Source organism: Filicampus tigris, chromosome 18 (assembly GCF_054856515.1).
Source record: "Filicampus tigris isolate MCC_2025a chromosome 18, RoL_Ftig_1.0, whole genome shotgun sequence".
In the NCBI taxonomy this organism is placed as follows: Eukaryota; Metazoa; Chordata; class Actinopteri; order Syngnathiformes; family Syngnathidae; genus Filicampus; species Filicampus tigris.
Genome location: NC_141234.1, coordinates 6,418,338 through 6,435,000, shown reverse-complemented (window position 1 = coordinate 6,435,000; position 16,663 = coordinate 6,418,338). Strand labels below are relative to the sequence as shown.

The 16,663-nt window shown below is 43.6% G+C and overlaps 3 protein-coding genes across 5 annotated transcripts in view; 2 read left to right on the top strand and 1 right to left on the bottom strand.

Annotated features, from left to right (window-relative positions):
- cpsf1 (cleavage and polyadenylation specific factor 1) overlaps positions 1-10,264 on the top strand; it is a 10,365-nt gene extending 101 nt beyond the window's left edge. Inside the window, exons 1-38 of one of the 2 annotated variants that reach the window (XM_086014078.1) lie at positions 1-75; positions 657-822; positions 905-932; positions 1,003-1,136; positions 1,219-1,299; positions 1,524-1,675; positions 1,886-2,032; positions 2,112-2,251; positions 2,347-2,457; positions 2,539-2,632; positions 2,836-2,923; positions 3,087-3,221; positions 3,307-3,358; positions 3,433-3,506; positions 3,663-3,737; positions 3,810-3,890; positions 4,291-4,380; positions 4,461-4,640; positions 4,724-4,865; positions 4,956-5,134; positions 5,460-5,599; positions 6,043-6,223; positions 6,298-6,504; positions 6,584-6,673; positions 6,755-6,898; positions 6,989-7,141; positions 7,217-7,333; positions 7,415-7,505; positions 7,842-7,926; positions 8,271-8,412; positions 8,492-8,644; positions 8,731-8,907; positions 9,151-9,217; positions 9,288-9,335; positions 9,405-9,560; positions 9,628-9,757; positions 9,851-9,989; positions 10,069-10,264. The exon at positions 1-75 is cut by the window's left edge and continues 100 nt beyond it. In XM_086014078.1, coding sequence (XP_085870204.1) covers positions 679-822; positions 905-932; positions 1,003-1,136; positions 1,219-1,299; positions 1,524-1,675; positions 1,886-2,032; positions 2,112-2,251; positions 2,347-2,457; positions 2,539-2,632; positions 2,836-2,923; positions 3,087-3,221; positions 3,307-3,358; positions 3,433-3,506; positions 3,663-3,737; positions 3,810-3,890; positions 4,291-4,380; positions 4,461-4,640; positions 4,724-4,865; positions 4,956-5,134; positions 5,460-5,599; positions 6,043-6,223; positions 6,298-6,504; positions 6,584-6,673; positions 6,755-6,898; positions 6,989-7,141; positions 7,217-7,333; positions 7,415-7,505; positions 7,842-7,926; positions 8,271-8,412; positions 8,492-8,644; positions 8,731-8,907; positions 9,151-9,217; positions 9,288-9,335; positions 9,405-9,560; positions 9,628-9,757; positions 9,851-9,989; positions 10,069-10,116 — 4,395 coding nt within the window. In that variant the 5' untranslated portion in view covers positions 1-75; positions 657-678 and the 3' untranslated portion in view covers positions 10,117-10,264. Of the gene's footprint in view, positions 76-656; positions 823-904; positions 933-1,002; positions 1,137-1,218; positions 1,300-1,523; positions 1,676-1,885; positions 2,033-2,111; positions 2,252-2,346; positions 2,458-2,538; positions 2,633-2,835; positions 2,924-3,086; positions 3,222-3,306; positions 3,359-3,432; positions 3,507-3,662; positions 3,738-3,809; positions 3,891-4,290; positions 4,381-4,460; positions 4,641-4,723; positions 4,866-4,955; positions 5,135-5,459; positions 5,600-6,042; positions 6,224-6,297; positions 6,505-6,583; positions 6,674-6,754; positions 6,899-6,988; positions 7,142-7,216; positions 7,334-7,414; positions 7,506-7,841; positions 7,927-8,270; positions 8,413-8,491; positions 8,645-8,730; positions 8,908-9,150; positions 9,238-9,287; positions 9,336-9,404; positions 9,561-9,627; positions 9,758-9,850; positions 9,990-10,068 lie in introns of those variants that run through there. The other variant, XR_015082031.1, reaches the window with a different exon arrangement.
- A 47-nt stretch (positions 10,265-10,311) lies between these two features.
- Positions 10,312-16,290, bottom strand: adck5 (aarF domain containing kinase 5). Of its 2 annotated transcripts, XM_086014081.1 has the most exons (15): positions 16,111-16,290; positions 14,534-14,619; positions 14,310-14,459; positions 13,532-13,607; positions 13,143-13,343; positions 12,926-13,066; positions 12,736-12,849; positions 12,380-12,511; positions 12,221-12,304; positions 12,061-12,142; positions 11,746-11,824; positions 11,575-11,666; positions 11,257-11,509; positions 10,996-11,112; positions 10,312-10,933 (listed from the first exon to the last, which is right to left on the bottom strand). In XM_086014081.1, the coding sequence occupies exons 1-15, from the start codon at positions 16,132-16,134 to the stop codon at positions 10,831-10,833; spliced, it is 1,734 nt and encodes a 577-aa protein (XP_085870207.1). In that variant the 5' UTR covers positions 16,135-16,290; the 3' UTR covers positions 10,312-10,830. The 2 variants fall into 2 exon arrangements, with proteins under 2 accessions (XP_085870207.1, XP_085870208.1); XM_086014082.1 differs by lacking the exons at positions 14,534-14,619; positions 16,111-16,290 and having other exon boundaries at positions 13,143-13,338; positions 14,310-14,457.
- The window catches only part of ctdp1 (CTD (carboxy-terminal domain, RNA polymerase II, polypeptide A) phosphatase, subunit 1), a 29,670-nt gene continuing 27,723 nt past the window's right edge, over positions 14,717-16,663 (top strand). Inside the window, exons 1-2 of the mRNA XM_086014080.1 lie at positions 14,717-14,967; positions 15,062-15,194. Of these exons, the coding sequence (XP_085870206.1) occupies positions 15,159-15,194 (36 nt within the window). The 5' untranslated portion in view covers positions 14,717-14,967; positions 15,062-15,158. The remainder of the gene's footprint in view (positions 14,968-15,061; positions 15,195-16,663) is intronic.

The window sequence follows — 16,663 nt, the reverse complement described above, 5'->3', positions numbered from 1 at the left end:
CTTTTCGAAGAAAGATATGCCAAATGAAAAAAGGAACCACGGGTTTTCTTCATTCTGTTAGCGTGTTCGATATAGGTACGTTCCTAGTTTTTATTAGTAAAAAAACGGAAATGATTCGACTGTGTCAGACGCAGCCTCATGCTAGCTAATATGGCTAACTGCGCCGCTATGTGCCACTGCTAACTTTTAATTGCAACAATTTCCTATGAATTCCACGTTTCGAACAGAAACGCACTTTGCCTTCACCATACGGTGTCCGTTGGGATAATAAGTTAATCGAATCATAGTTCACTAATTGTTAGCGTTAAAACTCGTAGCATCCTTAACACAAGGATCAGGTCATTCATTAGCCTCAAGTGTGTTTTTAGTACTGCGAAATGCTTTGCTTTGCTTTGTAGCTGTATTAAATGTTAGCGCAGGGAAATATCTCCTCACAAAATGGTCCTGAAATATACCATACAATCAATCAGTTAATGATGAGGCTTCATTACAAAATATGCATTTTGGGTTCATTGAAGACTGTTTACAGGTTTGTGCGTGAATAGTTGTTTGAGTTGGTATATCCTGTCAACTAAAGTCGGCGCGGACTATCCCTTACAATCATAAATCTACCCTTTTATGGTAAGATTTTAATGTTTAAACATGACTGTTGCCAGACGCTGTGGGCAGCCTGCCGCCATGTATGCTGTGCACAGGCAGGCCCACACGCCCACCGCCGTGGAGTTCTCGGTCTACTGCAACTTCATTTCCAGCAAGGAGAAGAATCTCGTCGTCGCGGGAACATCGCAACTTTTTGTGTACAGGATTATCCACGATGTCGAGGTATTTGTGCTGTGCTGTTTCGTCAGGTTTGTCAAACCTAAACGGGAGCATTCCCCTGTGATGTTATTTGTTTTTGTTTCAGAGTACGTCAAAGTCTGACAAGCCCTCAGGTATGTCCGGATACCATTTTTGAAGTCTTATTGTAATTTGATTTAATGTGATATGAATTTACCTCATTAGATGCCAAAGCTCGCAAGGAGAAGTTGGAACAGGTGGCCTGCTTTTCGCTCTTTGGCAACATCATGTCCATGGCCAGCGTGCAGCTTATAGGTTCCAGCAGGGATGCATTGCTCCTCAGTTTTAAAGATGCCAAGGTTCAAGCAGTGTACAGCGCAAAGTCATGTTTAAAAAAAAAAAAAAAAAGAATTTTCAAAAATGTTTGTGTTCTCTTACCAGTTATCTGTCGTGGAGTATGACCCAGGGACACATGACCTGAAGACCTTGTCTTTGCACTATTTTGAGGAGCCGGAGCTCAGAGTATGTGTATTTCCATATTCACCAATTCATTTACCATTCCTCCATTATTCGCTGGCAAACAGTATAATTAACAGTATTGCTTTTGTGACATGTGGAGAAGACAAAAATAGTACTTTGCCTCCATCTTGTGCCATATACTGGGTTAGGTTAGTTTCATCTGCAAATAAGGGCAGGAAGTGTTACTAAATAAAACCAAATACACCTCCTCCTTTTTCAAATTTCAGGATGGCTTCGTACAGAACGTCCATGTTCCCATTGTCCGTGTGGATCCGGAGAATCGCTGCGCCGTGATGCTCATCTATGGCACCAAACTGGTGGTGCTTCCCTTCCGGAAGGACACGCTGACTGACGAACAGGAGGGTGGAGTGGGGGATGGGTGAGCACGCCTTGCAGCCAATTAATTGTCGTGTCCTCGGGTGTCTTTAAAGAAGTCATGTTCTGTTTTCTGAGTGATTTAAAACACTCAGGTGACCTAATAACTGTGGGAAGCAGTGCGCTGTGTTCGGTTGAGGAAAGGCTGATATTCAATGTTTACAGATGTTGAATATTATAAGGTCTCAGTACTTCCTGTCCATGTTGCCTGCAGACCCAAATCCAGCTTCCTCCCAAGTTACATCATAGACGTTCGGGAGCTGGACGAAAAGCTGCTCAACATCATTGACATGAAGTTCCTCCACGGCTACTACGAGCCTACCTTGCTCATTCTTTTTGAGCCCAACCAAACCTGGCCCGGGTTAGTCACACCACCACATTGACTATAATAGCAGTAATATTTGATAGGTACACTTCTAAATTCAGCTGTGTTTATCCAGGCGTGTAGCCGTGCGTCAGGACACGTGCAGCATTGTCGCCATCTCTCTCAACATCATGCAGAAGGTCCACCCGGTCATCTGGTCCCTCATCAATCTGCCGTTTGATTGCACGCAGGTCATGGCGGTCCCCAAGCCCATCGGTGAGTTCGGGCTATGTCCTGCCCTGTTTATACTTCTTTGTACAATAACATGGTCCTGTTTTTTTGTCAATTCTAATCACTCTATTTGCCTGTAGGTGGCGTGGTGGTTTTTGCAGTGAATTCACTGCTATATCTGAACCAGAGTGTTCCACCGTATGGAGTTTCCCTTAATTCCCAGACAAATGGGACCACTGCGTTTCCTCTTCGTAAGTTTTAATTAAACACTCCGAGCACCCCTAAAAGTCTTTTACAGTATCACGCTCGATAGACTTTATTTTGTTTTTTAGGCATACAAGAGGAGGTCAAGATCACTCTGGACTGCTCCCAGTCTGACTTTATTGCCTATGACAAAATGGTTATCTCTTTGAAAGGAGGAGAAATGTGAGTCACTCTGATTACATTCCGAAATAGACACAAGTTTGTATCGTAACACTAGGTCTTTTCTAAGATCACTCCCCTTTCATTAACAAGTTGCTAAGCTATTGCATTGTATCTCATTAAGATCGCCACGTTTACTTAATATGGTGGCCTGTACATATATACTAATTTGAGAAAAACACTGGGAGCCTCTTTACTCGTTGCAGTTATGTGTTGACACTCATCACTGACGGTATGAGGAGTGTGCGAGACTTCCATTTTGACAAAGCAGCTGCCAGCGTTTTGACAACTTGTGTAAGTACTACATGTAGTAGATCGAAAGCAGTACCTTAGTTTAATCTATCAAATTAAAATTCCCCATTGAAATGAGTTACACTTCTCTTCATCTGTTTTCTGTTCATGTTTGGCTGATCCAGTTTATATGTTGATAACAATGCTTTCTTGCTACCCCCTGCAGATGGTCACCATGGAGCACGGCTATCTCTTCCTTGGCTCCCGCCTGGGCAACTCATTGCTGCTCAAGTACACAGAGAAACTGCAGGAGGCGCCGCCAGATGAGGTCAAAGAACAGCAAGAGAAAGAAAAAGAGAAGGTGAACTTGTTTGTGTGCGGCACGCACATCCATACTGTATAAACAATACTCTTGAATGTTTGTTTACCTAACAATAAAATTCCAGGAGGAGCCACCAAGCAAAAAGAAGAGAGTAGAGTCCTCCACCAACTGGACAGGTATGTTTCAAACTGTGTTTAGAAATGTGCTCACTGAAATATGTGTTTCATTCCTGTGCTTGTGGTTTTTACAGATGAGGTTGACGAGATTGAAGTGTATGGAAGCGAGGCTCAGTCAGGCACGCAGCTAGCCACATACTCCTTTGAGGTAAAAGAAATAAGAACATAGCATGTTGGAACCTCTGTGGTGCTGAGACTTACAATTTGACGGTTCAACCTCAAGGTTTTTATGCTTCATTTTTAGCTTCCACAGCATGATGCATCTGTGCAGATTTGAAAAGTCTTGAATACTTTGTCTTTGCAGGTGTGCGATAGCATATTGAACATTGGGCCATGCGCTAATGCCTCCATGGGTGAACCTGCATTCCTATCAGAAGAGGTAGAGACGTTTGAAATGAAACTTTGTCATGCCTGTACGTGCCTTTCACCAAAACGCTCTTTCGACTCGTAGTTTCAGGCCAACACGGAGCCTGACCTCGAAGTGGTGGTGTGCTCCGGCTTCGGGAAGAACGGGGCGCTGTCGGTTCTTCAGGTGAACAGATTATTCCTGATCCCCTTGTGTGGGTGTGTGTGTGTGTGTGTGTGTGGTGTGTGTGTGGTGTGTGTGTGGTGTGTGTGTGTGTGTGTGTGTGCGTGTGTGGGCGTGTGTGTGCGTGTGCGTGTGTGTGTGTATGTGTGTGTGTGTGTGTGTGGAGATGCATGCTTAAGATATTTGCACCGTTCTAAAGACCTGTGGTTGCAAGGCCTATCTATCACAGGTCATCTGATGGTGCTACAGTGAATTCTGGATTTACCAGGGCCGCCTCAGAGCTCGACGGAGTGGCCTTTAAACAACCAGTGACATTTCTTGCACGTTTAAGGATTCGTGTGCATGTCTGTTAAATTTGTGCTTGTGAACATAACCTCCCCATTTGTTCCTGCTGTGTTGTTAGAGGAGCATTAGACCCCAAGTTGTCACCACGTTCGAGTTGCCGGGTTGCCACGACATGTGGACAGTCATCTCAAGTGAAGTGAAGGAAAAAGTACTGTTTGGTTTAACCCAATGCAGGTTTCAAATCAAATTTTCTGTGTCCTTTTTTATACAAGTTTGTTGTCATTCCAGGCAGGAAAAAGTGACGAGTCAGATGACGGGGGTGAGAAGGAAGTGGCTGAGGGTAAGGAAGAGGGCGAAAAGGAAAAAGAGGAGGGGAAAAAGGAAGACGAGCAAAAGAAAGAGCCGCCTCTGGAGGATGACACTAAAAAGCACGGGTTTCTCATCTTGAGCCGAGAGGATTCAACCATGGTTGGGATCGCATTTTTCTACTCAATGGATGGGGTTTTCTGTTATTTGGAATCTAATCCGACCACCTCTGTGTGTCTCTGTAGATCCTGCAAACAGGCCAGGAGATCATGGAGCTGGACACCAGTGGCTTTGCCACACAGGGAACCACCGTGTTTGCGGGGAACATCGGCGACAACAAGTACATCATCCAGGTCTCCCCAATGGGCATTAGGCTGCTGGAAGGAGGTAAAAAGAAAACAACTAATAATAGTCAACCCCACCCCAAAAAAAACCCAAAATACAATCACAATATATATATTTTTTTTTTTCTTCCAGTGACTCAACTGCACTTCATCCCAGTGGACCTGGGCACTCCCATAGTGCACTGCTCCGTGGCGGACCCCTATGTGGTCATCATGACCGCCGACGGCGTGGTCACCATGTTTGTGCTGAAGACCGACTCGTACATGGGGAAGACGCAGCGACTCTCTCTGCGGAAACCACAAATCTCCACCGTGAGTGACACAGAGTTCATTTATACATTACAGATGCAGCATGCAGGTTTTGACAAAATTCATATATATATTTTATTTTTAACTTGAGCACACATTTTCACATTATCAAGAAAAAGCAATTTTATTTCTGTAAACTCTCTGGCACTTTCCACAATGGACCACCACAATATTAAACATAGTTGAATTAATAGGACAGTGTCAAACTAAACACAGCAAGCCATGTAAAGGCTTAAAGGCTATACAACATTATTGGTGTAGTAGGATGTCATTATATCTAATGAAGAGTCTATTGAGGTTTCCCAAATTCAAATTGTCTCCCCTCAAGCAATCTCGTGTGATCGCGCTTTGCGCCTACCGAGACGTAAGCGGAATGTTCACCACGGAGAACAGAGTGAGCTGTCCCGTCGCGGAAGATACAAACATGGGGAGTGTGTCGGAAGTGGAGACAGTCATCCAGGACCTCAGGTGAGAGTTCATATAATAATAGTTTGGGATTTAGTTTATATTTTGTTTTTCAAATTTAAAGGCAAGTTTTAGTTTTTATGAGTTTTTCAAAAATGCTTCATTTTAGTTGAGTTTTCTTTTTTAAACTATTAGTTTTAGTTCTTTCAATAATGAAGTTTTCGTCGTCCTTAAGTATTGTGTCATCAAGTAAAGTAAACTATAATTCCCTTTAACCCTAACCCAAAAGCTCATGTATGATAATTTACAAAGATGAAAATTGACATTTTCTCAATGATTATAGTTTTATTTAGTTTTACTAACATAAAATGTAGTTTCAGTTAATTTTCCTTTTCTTAAAATCTGATTTTTATTTTTATTTTAGTTAAGTATAATAACATTGGTTCACACTTATTTTCTTCATTTAAAATTTGTTTTTACATTTTTTGTTTTTCTTGTTTACGCAGTAACGCAGTAGACGATGAAGAGGAAATGCTGTATGGCGACTCAAGTACCAGCGCCGCCCCCCAGAAGGAGGAAACAAATCGCCCTTCGGGACAAGTGGGGCCATCTGGAAGTGAGGGGATCCCGGTCAAAGCTGAGCCCACCCACTGGTGTATGATCGTTCGAGAAAACGGTGTCATGGAGGTACTCACCTTACACATGACCTCCTCACCATGGCTTAAATTGTTTAATATATCAACTTATTTCTTTGTTGAAAGATTTACCAGCTCCCAGACTGGAGATTGGTCTTCCTGGTGAAGAACTTCCCTGTAGGTCAGAGGGTGCTGGTGGACAGCTCATCTGGCCAATCAGCAGCACAGGGAGAAGGGAAGAAGGAGGAAGTGACACGTCAGGGAGACATGCCATTGGTCAGGGAGGTGACTTTGGTTTCGCTGGGCAACAATCGTAGCCGGCCATACTTACTGGTGAGAGACATTCCCAAAGATGCTTCTTATTGATTTGCTCAAGATCTCGTCTGCATTATTTCATATTCTTGTATCCAAGGTCCACGTGGAACAGGAGCTTCTCATCTATGAAGCCTTCCCTTACGATCAGCAGCAACCCCAAAATAACCTCAAAGCGCGCTTCAAAAAGGTAAGATGGATCCAAGTGGAATACAGTAGTCCCACTTCTGGAGAATATTGATCTTGTGTCGTAAATTTTCCCCTGCATTAGGTTCCCCACAACATAAACTTCCGAGAGAAGAAGTCCAAATTTAAGAGAGATAAGAAGCCAGAAGGAGGCATCAGCGATGAAACTATGGTCAAAAGTCGTATTGCGAGGTTTAGGTACTTTGAGGACATCTCTGGATACTCAGGGGTAAAAAAAAAAAACTTACATTTTCATAAACACATTTAGATTTACATTCACACTTAGATTTAGTCATTTACATTTGTTCGCTCCTGTCAGGTCTTCATTTGCGGACCCTCCCCTCACTGGATGCTAGTCACCTCTCGAGGCGCATTGAGACTTCACCCCATGTCCATCGATGGCGCCATTGAGTCCTTCTCCCCCTTCCACAACATCAACTGCCCCAAAGGTTTCCTTTACTTCAACAAGCAGGTAAGCATGAGACTGACTGACAATATTACTTGCAAACGGCACAAATTCAGTGCATGTTTTTATGCGGGCCTGCAGGGGGAGCTAAGGATCAGCGTCCTGCCTACCTACTTGTCCTATGACGCCCCGTGGCCAGTGAGAAAAATCCCGCTGAGGTGCACCGTCCACTATGTCTCCTACCATGTGGAAACCAAGGTAAGACTCCTCCTCTTCGGCCCCAACAAGAGTTTGGAAATGTCTCTGTTTGTGACATCCTTTCCTTACACTCCCCTTTAGGTGTATGCGGTCTGCACCAGCGTGAAAGAGCCTTGTACGCGCATCCCCAAGATGACCGGGGAGGAGAAGGAGTTTGAAACCATCGAACGAGGTTCATATATAAAACCAAATCTTCTAATCCCACTATATACAGGTCACAATATTAGGTAGACCGTCCTTTATTACAGAGCAGCTGGCGCTGGGATTTGGTGGCGCTTTTATGGCTTGTGAAGCCTGCTCAGTGCATCTGGGCTATAATGAACAATGAAAATAAAGCGATTCTGATTCTGACGCAGGTGCTTTCCCAAAGATTACTCCTTGACATCAGTTTTGACACTGGGTGTTAAAGTGTACCTGATGTAGTGGCCAGTGGTTATATTCATTTCCACTGTGCTGCATAAACTCCACACCGTCTATGCTTCAAGTGTCGCCCGTTGTCAATTTGCAGACGAGCGCTACATCAACCCTCAGCAGGAGAGGTTTTCCATCCAGCTCATCTCTCCGGTCAGCTGGGAGACCATTCCCAACACACGGTAAGGATGGACAAAATCAAAGGGAAGCTTGAGAAAAATCTGCAAACGGACTACAGCCAGGCTTATCCTGTCATGCTGTTTTTCGGTGCTTAATCTGAACGGCACAGATTAGTCTCACATGGCTCCTTTTGTTTATTTTACTCAGTAACCCATTAAATGACTCGCATTTCTTTCTACATATATGATACTTGAAAAGCTGTTGTAAAGACAAGTTAAACTCTGGAGTACATTAATAAAACGTCACTCCTCGGAGCCTTCAAAAAGGGTAATGGCCGCTGGCAGAATGAGCTGTGTTTATCCTTTTTTCTTGTACATCCGTTGACTAGTGTCTTTCTGCTCTCAAGGGTCGACCTGGAGGAGTGGGAGCACGTGACCTGCATGAAGACGGTGGCACTGAGGAGTCAAGAGACTGTGTCAGGCCTGAAGGGCTACATCGCCGCCGGGACATGTGTCATGCAGGGGGAGGAGGTCACCTGCAGGGGGAGAGTGAGCAACAAAAACACAACAAAAAGAGTTTTTCTCTGTTTCTTTGGGAAATTATTTTTATATATTTGTATTTTTCAAGATTTTAATCCTGGATGTGATTGAAGTGGTGCCTGAGCCTGGTCAACCCCTCACAAAGAACAAGTTTAAAATGCTCTATGAGAAGGAGCAGAAAGGACCTGTGACAGCACTGTGTCACTGTAACGGATATTTGGTGTCAGCCATCGGACAGAAGGTCTCTCCTTGAGTTGAGAGTTTTACATCTCCCGCACTTTATGTCGATTGTGTAAAACCAATACATGGAGTGTCGCGTTCCTGCAGATCTTCCTGTGGGTCCTGAAGGACAACGACCTAACTGGCATGGCCTTCATCGACACGCAGCTTTACATCCACCAGATGTTCAGCATTAAGAATTTCATCCTGGCTGCCGACCTGATGAAGAGCATCTCGCTGCTGCGCTACCAGGAGATGAGCAAGACGCTGTCGCTCGTCAGCAGGGTGAGACAAATGCAGAATCATAGAAAAAAAAAAAAAAACTCTTATCACTGTCCAATTACATCCGGACTGATGGTCCGTATGTTATTGCAATGTTTACACACTTTTTTTTTTTAATTTTGTAATAGTCCAGCAGCAAATATTGCCATCTTCCATGTTACTTTCTGTTTTGTCGAGGAAGATCATTCCGTGATATGTTGCACTGCTTGGTGGCATTGAGGTATTTTGGTCTTGTTTTGAGAACAGGATGCAAAGCCCTTGGAGGTGTACAGCATTGAGTTCATGGTGGATAACAACCAGCTTGGATTCCTGGGTAAATATAGGGATGCACTGGTAGGAGAAATTGACAGCTTGATTACATTTTCACCATTATTTCCTTCCAGTGTCGGATCGTGACAAGAACCTCTTTGTTTACATGTATTTACCTGAAGGTAAGTCGCATTATAGAGGTTGCGCAATGCCATACATAAAGCACCCTTTGATAAAACTCGTTTCTGCAGCTAAGGAGAGCTTTGGTGGAATGCGTTTGCTGAGGCGAGCCGACTTCAATGTGGGCGCCCACGTCAACACGTTCTGGCGCATGCCATGCAGAGGGGCAATGGACACCAGCAGCAAAAAGGCTCTGACGTGGGATAACAAGCACATCACGTGGTTTGGTAGGCAATCCCATGTTTTTTTGACAAGCCATGCGCAGGTGTGCTTAACGCTTGCCTGTTTCCGTAGCGACACTGGACGGAGGCATCGGGATGCTGCTCCCCATGCAGGAGAAGACGTACCGCCGACTTCTCATGTTGCAGAACGCGCTCAACACCTTGTTGCCTCATCACGCTGGTCTAAACCCGAAAGCTTTCAGGTTCCATTCAGGCCACGGTCCCATGTTTATTTCTGAGAAGGCAGGTGATTCACTTACTGATTTTTTTTTTTTTCTTCACACCCCATCCTGCAGGATGATGCACTATGAACGACGAGGCCTGCAGAACGCCGTACGAAACATCCTGGATGGAGAACTCCTCAACAAGTTCTTATATCTTAGCATGATGGAGCGCAGTGAGCTGGCGAAAAAGATTGGTACCACTCCAGACATTGTAAGGAACACATTCCATTCCATACTACCAATATGTACAAAAAAAAAAGTCATTTGATTCCCCTTTGGTTTCTTTTCAGATTTTGGATGACCTTCTGGAAATCGACAGAGTAACAGCTCATTTCTAACAGCCACATTCCAACGTTTTATCCACCGCATGACCTTTAATATCCAGTGGAGAAAGTCTTTGAGCTCAATTTTGATTGTTTTTCTAGATACTCCAGATTAATTTTTGTTAAAAAAATGTCAGTAAAAGTCTTGGAAAAAAATTTGTTCTATTTACATTTCTTCACCAGCAAAATCATGACAATGGGTGGAAAAAAGGAGGTAGGATCATTTATTCTTAAACATTTTGGTTGTTGCTTTAACCTTGAAAGTAAGAATTTCCTCAAGAGAAAATGGACCTTAATTACAAACATAAAAATCTCCTCGGCACAAATTAAATTACAAAGTGACACAATCCAGCAGCATTTGAATTCATAAATCAATCATGTAGGGATTCTTAACTTTAAATACCACACATTATCTAACATGCATATCATAATAGAACCTTAAAAATATTGTTTATATATTTAAAATTTGATAAATAAAACCATTACAATAGGCTTTTCAAATAATCCAAAAGACTTGCTTTAAGAAGTGGAAAGCAGCGTCGTCAGCGTAAGAGGACATTAGCACCTGCAGCACATTACAGCCCTCTCACTCTTCCCGCAGTTCATTGTGATTGGGAAGCCGAGCCAGACAAACTTGCTGGAGTGACTTCGAGGTGAAAAGTCCCATGTGGTCAGGCTGCGTAGCTTTTTGCGGAGAAGGTCCCCGCCGTGACGTTGGAGAGCCGACCACTATCTCAGGTACTCGTACATTTCAGAATCCAGAGAGATGAGACCCAAGTAGCTCAGCAGGTCTACCAGGGAGCGTGTCATGCTCATCAACGCCATCTCCGATCTGAAACAGAGGACTCGTGAGTGGCACGGGTTGCCTAAAAAAAAAAAGTGATGTAAGCTAACCTTAAAGAGAGCTCAAACTTGAGGCCCTCCCATCTGGTCCACAACCAGCGGACAATCCAGAATCTGTGCAGCATACTGGTCCTCTCTGCCTGGATCTTCCCCCAACATCGCACCGCACTGACAGGCAAACATCAACATTATAACACTTTTAATATTAATCTAATAATTCAAAGTTTATATACATCCACAAATCTTGATTAGCTCCACTAGAATAATATAATGAAATGGAAAAATGGCTTGTTAGCACATTCCGGTATCGACCTCTTGGCCATGACGAAGTAGCGGTCGACGGGCGCGCCCAGGGTGATGTTGATGCTGCGGACGGTGTTGATGTTGCGGAAGACGAGCAGCATGGGCCGAGGCATGGCCTTGAGCACTTGCATGATGCTGTTGAAGCGGTGGATGGCCATTTGGCGCATGTAGGCCGTCTCCTCTTGACTCAGGATGTTGGAGAGACGCAACTCGCGCATGTTGATGGGCCGTTGCAGCAACATCTCGCAGAAGAGGAAGTACTCTGCACAAGTGAGATTATGCCTTAGATTTTGATTTGGAGAGATGGTTTGCCGACTTCAACCTCACCTTTAACCCCTAAGGCATTTGAGTACATTTCCATGGCTGCCTCGTCTCGCAGGACTATTGACCTCCATAGCTTACACAGCGCCAGTCGGTCACTAAAAGGTGAGGAGAAATACTACGTGCGCAGCACAAATGGACAGATTTATTTTAAATCTTTTGAACAATGTGACTTACTGTTGGCTAAGGTGTTCGTACAAGCCGTGATCCAAAAGTACCAACTCCACCTTGTTGTCGGGACCTCGCCTCACTAGAACTGACCCACCCAAAAAGTAATGCATTAATTTCCACAACTGCAGAGGGTTGTAATTTTTTAAAGGACTATTTCTACAAATGCATCCATTCATCATCCATAATTAGAGTAGCAATCAGTAAGGTTGGTTGTAACTCAGCGTGCCTTATTCTTATGATGCCTAATCTGGAAACATACTGGATGTGGAACCTTGTGAACCGTGAAAACCCTGTAATTATTTTTTTCACTGACAGACTCACCATTTCCAGGGTGGGGATCAGCATGGATGAAACCTGTGTAAAATATTTGCTCGGCGAATGCTCGTATCATCTTGTCTGCAGTCTGTGAACATTTTTTTTAACCCAAGTGTTTCAGAGTTCTACGTATGACTACTTCCAAAATCTCAAGTGCACAACTTACATCTTTCAAGCTCAGTCCTTGTCTTTTGATTTCTTCCACGTTGTTGATCTTACACCCGTTGCAAAACTGTGCCGTCAAAACCCTCTTGAAATGAAAATGAGTATGGAAGGGAGCTTTTTAATAAATCAGCGCCATTATCTTCAGAGCGCTTAAGCTCACCTTACTGGTTTGCTCCCAGAACACTTTGGGCACCACGATAAACTTGAAGTGTTTCAGCTCGTCGGCGCACCTCTCAGAGTTCCTGGCCTCGTTCTCAAAGTCCAGCTCTTGAGCCAGAGTCCCCTTCAGGTCCTTAATGGACAGCAAAGACACATTCTTTAAAGTGGACATAGGGAAAATTCACTTTTCAATTGCTTATTTAAATATAGTTGGGTCTCTGGACTACCTGCTCACCTAACAAGTGTGAAATTACATAACCATTTTTTTGTGGGCTGCCCATTTCTGAAAAGGTGTATGAGTCGGTTGTCTGTCTGTCTGTCGTATTTGGCATTGGCTCTGCAGAACAGCTTACTGACCTTGAGGACCCATCGGAATCCAAAACTGGGGTGCATGAACTTGACAATGTCCATCAGGATCTCCAACGTCCTGATGTCACCGTCAAAGCGGTCCCTGAGGTCGATGTACTGCACCTGAGATGGTGGAATTACTGTATGTTGACGAGACCTGTCTCGTCCGGAAGTCGCTGCGACATTCATCGGCGCTCACCTTCACAGCGACGGAGGTTCCATCCAAAAGCTCCGCCTTGTGAACCTGAGCCAAGCTGGCGGCGGCTATGGGCTCGTAATCAAAGGTTTTAAAAATCTCCTGCGGGCTTTTGTTGAAGTCTTCTTGGAAAAGAGCATCCACCTGTTCCAACAACAAAACAAGCCTCGGTAATATCATGTCCTCTTTGTCTTCCCCTTGTTTTGCTCGCTGTCCTCACCTCTTTGTATCTCCTGTTCAAAGCTCGGTCCTCCAGGACCTGCAGGGTGCGGATGTACTCGGGCGGCAGGAGGTGGTTGAAGGAGCACAGACCTTGTCCCAGTTTGATGTATATGCCGCCGTTCTTTACGGCGCCCTCCACCATGCTCTGCGCCGCTCTTTGGTGGCAAGCTGACATCACCGAAGCGTAGGATGGGCTGCTCTAGCAAGTAAGACATCACAGTCAAACGAGACGACGTTTGACATAGTGCTGTATGCTAACAGGATTGTCGGTTTGTTACCGTAGTTCATAAGTGCATGTTGTGGCTTGATACTGTTACTTAACTCTCAATCTACTAATGCGTAATATCTTCAGATCATAGCTATTTTTTTTAATGACATGAAGCTTACCTCATCCAGACCCCGAAGAGCCACATTGGTGGTCCACCAGTAGTCCACCGATATCACCAGTCCCACTGAGAGAGACCTAAAACATGAAAAGTCAAAATATATCTCATAAATGCTCTAAAATGTGGAAGCCCTGAACAAACCATTTTTCGCATCATCATATTGTTTAAAATGAATTATTAACTACCCAATTATTTAATAACATTTGAAGAAATATTGTTAAATTTGTAATAGTTTAGTTTACTGATATTTTTATTTGACCATTTACAATCAATCAACTAACCTATTATTTAATAAAGTTAATGAAAAAAATCTCAAATTAATAACTAAATTTTAATTAACAAATTTTGAGGGGAAAGAACCGAAACATTAATACAATGAATATTAAGCGAACTGTTGTGACTGTAAATGCTCAATGAACCCGATTAAAGAACTGAGTGGGTCAGATGTGGCCCGTGTGCTACACTTTTCGCAACACTGCTCCAAAATATAAACTCACTGGACACTTAGGCCCACCTACATAATTGAATCCAGTATACCAAAAACAACAGTTGTATCCAAACTGTTTTACAAAGATACAATTGATGATTGACGTCATTATGTATGGTGTTTAATCTCATATTTTGCCTTTTTTTAGCAACATGACAGGGGCAAAATAATAGAAACATCTTACTATGACATGCTGCACTTCCACTCCCACTGAAAAGTTTACATTGATACCTCTTAGACAGTCTTCATAAAGACACGTTGGGAATGTTTCTATACAAAGACTTTCCCGCACCTGCAGAACCGACCAAATCCCTCGGTCACTATCCTCATCTTCCGCCGCTCTCTCTGGTCCGACACTGCGTACCGCACGCCCGCCATCACCGGCACACCCACACCGACGGTAGCGAGCGTTTTCCATAATAAACCCCTGCGCCTTCCTTCCCTAGAAGCAAAAAGAAAAAAATTATAATTTTTGTGTAGTCATTTTTATGGCTACGTGTTGCTCATATTTAGCACCTGAGTGTACTGAAGCTTCTGGAGCACTGTATTGATGAGCCAGGATTTCTTTGGAGAAAAGCGACATGATGCATACATAGCCTGCACTAGAGGAGGAAAAGCACCAAAAAAAACAAATCGCGTGAATATCACGTGACCGGGAAGCAGGGCTTAAAAGGCCAGTGGACTGTGGACTTTAAACGGCACAGCCCAGGCGGACAGTGTTGGCTGTTTTTTTAATCAAGCATGTGCTAAGATGAATTAGTTACAGTATCTCAGTATCTCACAAAAGTGAGTACACCCCTCAAATTTTGGGAAATATTTTGTTTCCATGAGATAATACTGAAGAAAGTACACTTCACTACAATGTTAAGTAGTCAGTGTTTCTTGTATAGCAGTTAATTTACTTTCTCCTCAAAACACAGCAACAAATGTCTAAACTGGTGGCAACAAAGGTGAGTACACCCTTATGTGAAAATGTCTAAATTGTACCTCGTGTCAATATTTTATGTGGCCACTGTCCATTATTTTTCATCTTCAACTTAACAGGTAGCATCAGGATTCCTTTTCCATTCCTCCATGATAACATCACAGAGCTGGTGGATGTTCGAGCCACTGACGCTCAATAGAGTTTAGGTCTGAGAACATGCTTGGACAGACCTTCACCTTTATCCTTAACAAGGTAATGGTTGTCTTGGAGGTGTGTTTGGGTTCATGATTATGTTTGAATACTGCTCTGTGGCGCAGTTTCTGAAGGTAGAGGATCATGATCTGCTTCAGTATGTCACAATACGTGTTGGCATTCATAGTTCCCCTCAATGAACTTTAACTCCCCAGTGCCGACAACAATCATGCAGACACGGTTAATGACAATGACACTCCCACCACCAAGCTTGACTACAGGCATGACACGATTGTTTTGGACTCCTCACCTGGTTACTTCCCCACACCTGACACCACGTGAACCAAATATATGTATCATGGTGTCATCAGACCATCCACACAGTTTTAAGATAAACACTGACTACTTTCCAATGTAGAAAAGTGGCCGCCGACCTCCCCTTACCCCACCCCCAACTTTGCGGATGGGAAAGAATACCCCCACCCCGTTAGTAAAACATACACGTTTGCTATGTGGGTTGGGAGGGGGAGGGTGGAAGAGCAAACCCAAGGCCAACGTGTCCAGCACAGGACACGCAGTGTTGTTTTTGTTTTGGATGATTACATCTGAGGGACACCGTGTCTCAAATTGATGCAGGGGTGTCAGGGACCTGACAGCTCAAGCGTCAAAATCTCTGTCACAAATGTATGAAAACCACTATTTTTATGGTTTCATTAATACCAATATGCATAAAGTGGTTACATATATTTAATGGCAACGTTGCTGGATCATTAAAAAACACTATGACCGTGCATAAACACACAGAAGTAGACAGTCTTTCATAGGCAGAACTAGCATATTGGCACATTTAGTTGCTAAAGCAACCCGCATGACACTACACTTCTGTTAGCCGCGTCTAGTGCAATGGCTAATTCTAGCTAACCAGGCTGCAATATTCGCTTACAACTTATTTCGAAATGAAATATGAACAACATACAGCTCCCTGGATCTTCCTCGTCATGTTTCCTGCGTAATCGCACAGTTCGGCACAGTGACTTTCTTCGCATCAAATAACCGTACTGGTGACGTCCGCCTGAGCAGCCTGTAACTACATTTTCCACAGCAGATCCGCTATTGGTTAAACGCAGACCAAGAGTACAGAAAATGAAGAGGCCGTTCTACGACGTACTTCCGCTTTTGCTAGTTACGTGCGGCTTTGGTTAAGCTCGAGAGAATGCGCATCCGTACTTCCGCCGGAAGTACCGTTAAATGTGAATAAAGAAGTTAGGGTATGCTATCAATCAAAAAATGATATTTATATGCTTTTTTGTTTCCCAGAGGGGACATTCGGGTGTTGCAACAGTAAAGCATGTTTACTATATTCATAAACTAATTTTGAATAATGAGACCCGCCTCTCACTCACTCAGCGGGGTTCACACCCACAACCTTAGTGAGGATAAGCGGTACAGACAAAAGATTACGCATAATACGCAATTGAATGAATGATAATGAATGTTCATTTTTAATGAAAATAATAGTGAAAATAAAT